Genomic DNA, 8,742 nt, shown 5'->3' with positions numbered 1-8,742 from the left:
ACTGTGTTTTTATTAACTCACTGATAGTTTTTCAAACTCAGGTGCTCTGTATTACATCACTGTACATATTATTGAATGCACTCTGCTTGAGCTACATTTGCATTTTTCCTTTGCTGCAGGAAGCCCTAACTCTTCACAAGCCCAAAGGCTCCACAGTTCATATCCATGTGCTGGCAGTCCACCGGACCTTCCGGCAGCAGGGCAAGGGCCCTATCCTGATGTGGCGATACCTGCAGTACCTGCGCTGCCTGCCCTATGTGCGCCGTGCAGTGCTCATGTGCGAGGACTTCCTGATTCCCTTCTACCAGAAGTCTGGCTTCAAGGTGCAGGGCCGCTGTTCCATCACGGTGGCATCACTGACCTTCACAGAGATGCAGTACCCTGTGAGGGGCCATGCCCTCATGCGCCGCAACAGTGAAGCTATTGGTTTTCCTCAGACTGCGTTATTATTGGAAGAACAGACTCAGAGGCTTGAGTCTGTGTTATTATTGAAGGAACCGATTCAGAGGAGTGAGACTGCATTGTTATTGGAGGAACAGACTCAGAGGACTGAGCCTGAGCCTGCTGATGTGTAAATATTTTTTTACTGAGTCAGATATTAGATTCCTGCTGTACAAATCAACTATGATGTAAAATAAACTGACGTATACATTTACATTTATATCGAAGATGGTAGTCTAAAGTACACACCATACATGCATGACCAATGCAGGGAGTCTTTAAGCTTTATTACAATGTTTTTAATTTCAGATATGTAACGTTATTTAATATGTGAATATTTCAACGTTAACTAGCTACATGCTAATGAATGTTAGAACAAATATTGTGTGACTTCTGTCTGTGTGAGATTATATTTTTACTGCAAATGTTCCCATTTTATTTATCATAGGTTTTGTCTGAAGGTTTGGGCTGCAAGCCCCCTCCTTACCGCATCTCTGACGGTATGGACTGACGTCATTGACTACCAGGCTTTAGCAGCTCAACCGTGCCTCTTTATCTCTATTAGTGGGCATTAGCTATTGTAAACGTCTGAGGATATACAAGAGGATCCTTTCATTGGACTGCCAGTAGATCTAGTGACCTAAGTTAACAAGCCTGTTTTCATACCATGAGAAAAGTAGGCTACATACACACCAATTTGGATTAAATTGTTACTGAAACTGCTTGTCTATTCATTTCTCTTTGGGTCATATGTGCAGAGCGTTGATCAAACCATGTAATATATTCTCTTACTCCACCAGAACCTGTCTTACCCTTGAAACCAATCATATCTTCAATAAATATGTTTTTGTACTGTTTTTGTAATTAGAAAATACAATAAAGATGACAATTTACTAACTTTCTGAGCATGTCCAATTTGGATAACTCTGGTATAATAGTTTAATTTACTGTTAATGAATTTAACCATATTTAGTCATAAGAATACACAACATCATACGCATACTTTGGCTGCGTTTACACAGGCAGCCCAATTCTGATCTTTTGCCCATTTATTGGGCCTCTGTGGTTGTCCCACCTAGCTATCTTAAGATTAATGCACTAACTGTAAGTCGCTCTGGATAAGAGCGTCTGCTAAATGACTAAAATGTAAATGTAAAGTGCAGGGGCAGACCTTTGACTCAAATTGAAAGTTACAGATCGTGTTTATAATTCCTGACCGTGTGCGTTTCGGTGAGGGTGAAATAGTAATCTTTTGGAATTCAGAGGAAATAAAGTACTGACTGCCATATATTAGTGTTGTCTTTTTACATTAAGTGTATTACATTAGGTGTAAACCTGCTTAAATTGCTAATCTCTCTCAAGGTGGTATTTATTGGAGAGACAGGTGATGAGTGGGCAAAGCCTTCCAGAGTACATTTTCCCCAATTAAGGCATACTGTCACCCTGTCAGTCTTCATCCACAAACCTGCCAGGTGAACAACTGAACCCACACGGAAGGGTAAATCTGGGCCAAGGAGATAAACTCCCCTCACTCATTTATATAGTGTAGTGTGTGAAGAATTATGACTTTGCTAATGTTTTCAAGTGGAACCTGAGAGGAGGTTTATTCAGTTTTAGAGGGAGCCGTTTTAGAGTGACACCATAGAACAGAGGAAGTCTGTTAGGTGTCCTCCTGGGATTGGTCTGTAGGGGAACACCCATATCAGATTACATAGCATATATACCACAGTTGGGAGAAAGGAGGTCAGAATAATCATATTAGAGATGGGGAGATTATTCTCCGGGTATCTGCAGGTATCTGTAAATCGACGCTGTAACCCTTTGTTATGAATAAACCTTAGGATAAAAATACAGCGTCAGCGGGTCCTCCTTGGTCACACAGCATAATTAGCAACGTTAACTTGACACTACAAAATGGCGGCAAGGAATTTGGGACGGAATTGCGTTTTTTCTCAGCGTTTCATTCATGGGCGCCGAGCTGACTCTGGCTCCAGAGGCAGACAAGGGTGAGTTTGCTCTCAAATTTGGGCTCTGGTCGGTTCGTGTGTCTGTGTGTGTGCGTTGAGAGAATGCACCGTTAAAGAACTTGCGTGTGTGTGTTGCTGCTGTGCTGTGAGATAGGAGTCCGTTCTAAATTTGTTTGCGCTGGTAAACAACGCAAAAAAGGGGGAGTGTCTATAGAGATATTTTGCTTGAATTAAGTTCAAGAAGAATAGATTGAGAGGAATAAGGCCTAGGAATATGTGTGTAACTTAGAACCGCTGCGAATCTACGGAAACCCTCTTAAGGAGGTGATCATTATGATGGGCCAAAAAATCCTATAACACGTTAGGTGAAGTAGGTAAGTCCAGGGGGCTTGAGGCTGTGGTATATATTTGGTTGTATGTTACCTCTCAGCTTGTGGTTGACGAATCATTTGATTGACGTAACCGCTCATTGAATTTCCGCGGGAACTCGTGGTAGCAGAAATTTAGGAACAAAGGAATTTTACGACGCGGCGGAGGTTAAAATGCCAAATGCTACATGCTAAATGCTTCATGCTACATGCTAACTTATACATGCTACATGCTAATTTGATGCGTGCTACGTGCGGTATTTTTACCTTGGAGGTCCATTGGAATGGATCGAGCCTCCAGAACTGTGTTTAGGATAGCGTGGGATTTGTGTCCTATGATTTGTGAGCTCTGTTAAGTGTTATTGTTTGTCTATGAGGGGTAAAAGAGAGGAAATACAGCGGGACTGTTAACTTTCTGTTGCCTAGCGTGGAGAGAGCTGGGAGAGAGCTCCTTCCACTGTGAAATCGCAGTGATGTTTGGACTGCGCATGCGTGTGATTTTATGACTAGAGTGACGTAGGGGTAAATATGCCACTCCTCTGCTACACTCCTCTGCGGGGAGATACAGACGAATGAAGAGAGAGGAGAAGAGTTAGGCTAATGGTGTATTCTGGTTGTTAAATCGGCGGTTGTTTAAAGATGAAACTATTTGAAACCTATCGAATTGATAAATGAGAGAGAGATGTTGACGGATTAAAAAAATAAATAATAATAATAAAAATAAATAAATAAAATAAATAAATGTTATTGAGCTATTTATATTATTCCTGAGTTAATTCTTAGCGCGAATGTGAACGGAGGAATATTGAATGTTTGTACTGATCAATTGATGGAATTGCATTTTGGAGTTTTTGTGCATGAGTGGGTTTGATTAGAGTTGAGTGGGGGAATCAAGTACTGACATTATTCTGTAAAATTAAGGTAATTGAATGCTTATTAAGCAATGAGTTTATGAGTATTGTAGTGTTGTAGGATTAGAAGTCTTTATTTTTTGGATTGCTCTGAAGTTGACTACTTTCATTTAATTTCCTGATTGGATGTGGTAAGATTGCCATTAATCAATAATTTGGTAAAATAAAATAAAATAAATAAATAAATAAATGGATGAATAAATTAATTGATTAATTAATTAATTTGGGGAAGAAAAAAAAAAAAGATATATATATAATTAGAAAGAGAAAAAATAGGGAGGAAGCCATAGGCTATATAGTCTAAAATAATGAAATAATTTACAATAAAGGAATATAAAATAGTTGTTACAAGGGGGAAAAAGGACATCAGAACTATGAAAGTAATTACACCTGTTGATATAGTTGAAAATAGTAAACCTTGCAATACTATTAACTAAAGGTTATCTGGAAAAGGGAATAAAAGTTGGCCTGACATTGAACAAACATAGCTAGTAGAGGGAATTTTAACCCTGACGTCATCAACATGATGAAAGTGATTGAATAATAGAGAGAGAGAAGCAGAAACGACCATAAAGATGAATCCAAAACTCCAAAAGTAGGAAGAGAAAATGAGATGTCTGGAAGAAGAAGATGATGAAGATGAAGAAGAAGATGATGATGATCAGAGTGATTGAGAAGAGATCATGGGTGGATATGACTCTGTGATTAGAAGGAAGAAGAATACAAGATATTTCAGTTCTGATGAAAGCAAATATGAAGACAAAGATGAAGATCTGGAGATTAAAGGTGCTTCATATTCAAGAGGATTTTATTCTACAATGATTAGTAAAGAAGAAATAGAAAGAGATATAGACTGATGTGTATTATGCCTGGATAAGGGGAATAATTTAGAAGAGACAACGAGAACTGGAACAACAACTCAAGAAGCTGAAGATACAGAAGAAGAGAGAAAAAACTGCTGAGAAAAGGATCCCAAGAATTGGAGGAGAAGTATACATTGAGGCGAAGGAAAGAGAGCACAAGTAAGAAGATGATGGAAGATGATATTTCGAGGACAGAACTTAGAATATAAGCTTTTGAAGAATACCGATATGTAAACAACAAGAAAGAACAGGACCAAGAAACTCTCAGAAAACTTGATGAAATACAACTGGGGGAGAAGAAGAAGGAGAAGAAAAGCTTTGGTTATGAAGAATCAGTGTGCACCAAATCAACAATCACTGCCATAGCTTCAACTGAACGAGGTCAAATGCAATTGTACCAGCCACAACTAGTGGTATAAGTTGTTTCATATCCATAGATAGTTTCTGGAAAGAGGAAATTTCAGAGGAAGATACAGGAGCAAGTGAAGAACCCTTAAAGGAGCAAGGATTCTAGGAGTGCCTAGAAGATCCGAAGGGGGGTGTCAGCTGGTAGCACCAATTAGGAAAAAGATCCAACAATTGAAGTGAAAATAAACAAAGGACTATGGGAAGTGATAGCGGATAGTGGAAAAGCTTTTATCTGTGTTCAGCCTGAAGAGGTTACACATCTCACTATGTAAAATTGACTAATTAGGATAGGAATTTGAGGGAGTAAAACAGTTGATTACTCTTAAGGAACCAATTGAGATCTGCTATGAAAAGAAAATTAAAATACCCATACTGGTATCAGAACATATACCTATTGCATTGTTGGGAAGAGAAGCATTGTGTAAGTTGAACTGTACAATAAGATGTACACCAGACGGCTGTCTGGTAGAAGATTTTAAAAGAGTAGGGTTTTTGGGAATCATATTTGCTTGAAAAGATTGTTCTCCTTCCTATGGGACAATCTGTCTGAAAAATAATGTTAAAAGGGGTGACTGTTATTCTTGGTTACATTCCTACACCAAGAGATTTCAAATTAGGCTAAAAGATGCTCAATCGTTTGCCAAGTCTGTGTGTAAAGAAATCATAAGCAGGTGGGGACTTCCCGATCACATATTCTAAAATTAGTGGTAAGGGATTTTGTGGATAAATCAGTGAAATGGGTTTTTTAAAGTTAGGAGAAAAGTCAGATTTAAAAAAAAAAAGTTAGGAAAACTAGGGTTGAAGGAACTCTAGGACAGTTAGCTAAGCTTCAATGTTAGTAGTAAGAGAGAGAGAACAGTGGTGAAGGAAAATTTAGAGTTTAGTGGGAAGATAGATATGGTAGGAGTTTAGATCTGTTAGGAGCAGATGCATTGAGAAAGTATGCGTTGCTGAATGATAAGAGAAGATTGAGGGTGATTGAGTATCTATATTTACAATTCCCAGCAGGAAGATCAAGGTAATTGTAAGTGTATTTTTTATAATGAAAATTTTGAAAGTGAGGGATTAGAGTTAGGACTGAGAGTTAATGTAGTGACACTACTGGTGATAGATGGAAATACAAGTAAAGAGTTCAAAGCTTAGGGGAAAATGGATGAATCGACAATGACATCAACACTTTAGTATATTATAACAATAGTGAGAAGCAATTTAACTATTTAAACATTGACAGTTATTAAAGCTATAAATATATCACATTTGATTACAAGGGAGCCAATAGCTCCAGCACCAATTTTAGAGGAAAAGACTGTTATTAGGGTTAGGATGGGTGATACAGCTCATTTTCCTTGTAGTTGTGGAAACATTTGTTTAGGCCTAGGTTTAAGTGTTATTGGTTAAATGAATTAACCTAGGTGAATTTGTTAGATAGGAAGGAAAATCAGTTAACAGCGCTTCATGAAGCATTGGAGAGGTAACCAGTGAAGGCTAAAAGCTGTTTTTGTTCTAATAAAACATATGATGGATATGAGTTATTTAGGGTTTGTGGTGAGAGTATATATTCTTACCTATGGATGGATAGGATGTTGTTACATGTTGAAGTTGAAGCTTCCATATGAGGTTTTTAAAATTAAAAGAGGGGAAGCACAGGGAAAGAGATATCTGATTCTGAAAGAGAGAAGTTTCATAGTCTGGGAAGCCTATCATTGGAGGATAAGTCTAAGAGAGAAGTGGGGACTTTTTCGATGGTATGGTGTAAAATTGGGAAGATAATATAGATAATATTACCTATAATTTGAAGGGTTTTGCAAATGAAACGATAAGAGGGTTTAACCTTCTGTGAAGACTCAAAGGAGTATTGATAGATAGATTTCAGAGGTTTCAATATTAGGGTGATTTTAGTATTTTGTTATGAATCAAAGGGGGGAATAGAATGTGATTCATTTAGATTCATTTTATATATCATTTTTATAATTTTAGTTGATATTGATGTTTTAATTTGAATGTGTTGTTTTGCAAAAGATACTGTTTGGTCTTTTCTTTTCTTCCAGAAGCATATGGGGGAATATGTAGAGATTGAAATACTCAAACAAGGACAATATGAAGGGACAATATGAAAGGACAATATGAAGGGACTGGAGGAGATGGAACAAGGAAGGTGTGGAAATGTTCCGATTCCATCATCAACGATGCATTGGAAGTCGACACTGCTGAGGAGATGAAGTGTAGTGGACTACATTCCAGTGTCTGCAATGAAATATAGACATATTTGCATGTGTAATACATAATTTGTGTCATATTCTTTCTGTATTAGGTATTAATTTTTGTAGAATGATATTTGATGTTATTGGATACATGTGGGGATCTCAGATGTTTTTGTTTATTTCGTGAATGCTTAGGGACATGGAGTCTAGGCAGGGATAGAGAGAATCCACAGTAGGGTCCGATGGGTCGACCAGCCTGAGTGTGGACATTTTGGATAGTATTTTGTTTGCTGAGGCTTTCATGTGCATTTAATTGCATCATAGTTTCAAATTCATTTATATAGATTGATGAATTGATCTGGAGTACTTAGGTGGTTGCCTGGGGCAGAGGGGCCGTGAGAGAATTTTACTGTCTTGATTGATGGATGGATATTTGGAAAGAAGGCTGCCAGACAGGTTTTTCGCTCTCACACTCCATAAAGATTTGTTCATGTTTCATAGAAATGTATTTACACTCCATAGAAAATTGTTTTGGTTTATTGTTAAAAATAATCAATAAGAGAGATTGTTACTTGTCATAATCCTATTCTTTTTGTTTCGAGACAATTAGTTAGTCTCGAAGGGGGGAATATGTAGTGTATGAAGAATTATGACTTTGCTAATGTTTTCAAGTGGAACCTGAGAGGAGGTTGTCGTGGTAGAAATATTTACATTCCCAGACCAGCTGCAGGGAGTTTTTATGAAAAACACATAAATGTCTCTGCTCTGTATTCACCCTTCAACTGGTTCTCAATCCATAAACATTTTAAGGCATATAGGTTTTTAATTTTACAACATATCCGTGCTTATCACTAATATTATTATTTTACCTTTGACCTCTCCCTACATTTGCCTTAATGATACATAAAATAATACCATAAGGTTTATTCAGTTTTAGAGGGAGCCATTTTAGAGTGACACCATAGAACAGAGGAAGTCTGTTAGGTGTCCTCCTGGGATTGGTCTGTAGGGGAACGCCCATATCAGATTACATAGCATATATACCACAGTTGGGAGAAAGGAGGTCAGAATAATCATATTAGAGATGGGGCGATTATTCTCCGGGTATCTGCAGGTATCTGTAAATCGACGCTGTAACCCTTTGTTATGAATAAACCTTATGATAAAAATACAGCGTCAGCGGGTCCTCCTTGGTCACACAGCATAATTAGCAACGTTAACTCGACACTACAATAGAACCAAGTCTACAAAGTAAGCGCAATTATAGCATGATCCGATTTTTCATCCTAAAATTGTATCATGACACATTATTTAAATCCCATCTACAATGAGGGAGACAACCACCACCATACATGTCAACAAAGCCATGTAAACATTTCTATGGTGTGTTTGAACTAATTCTAGCCACAGAACACCTAAATCCATCCTTTACGGTTAGTAATGCGTGCATTTTCCCTTGCTGTTCTGAATGTATTAGGGTTGGGATATTTTCTAGCCATTAGTGAGGAGTGCTGGTGTATAATGTGTTTGCTGAGGTCACAGTAATGAAAGAGCATCGACTCCCCCAGCCATCAGTGTTAGAA

At 37.8% G+C, this 8,742-nt stretch overlaps 1 protein-coding gene across 1 annotated transcript in view; it reads left to right on the top strand.

Moving 5' to 3' along the window:
• The window catches only part of LOC311139332 (serotonin N-acetyltransferase-like), a gene marked incomplete at both ends in the record, with an annotated part of 1,207 nt that extends 632 nt beyond the window's left edge, over positions 1-575 (top strand). Inside the window, one exon of the mRNA XM_084174208.1 lies at positions 120-575. Within this exon, the coding sequence (XP_084030334.1) occupies positions 120-575 (456 nt within the window). The remainder of the gene's footprint in view (positions 1-119) is intronic.
• Positions 576-8,742: the final 8,167 nt, after the last annotated feature.

This window comes from Coregonus lavaretus (assembly GCF_964263955.1).
Source record: "Coregonus lavaretus genome assembly, chromosome: 2".
Classification (NCBI taxonomy): Eukaryota; Metazoa; Chordata; class Actinopteri; order Salmoniformes; family Salmonidae; genus Coregonus; species Coregonus lavaretus.
This window is presented reverse-complemented; position numbering and strand designations above follow the sequence as displayed.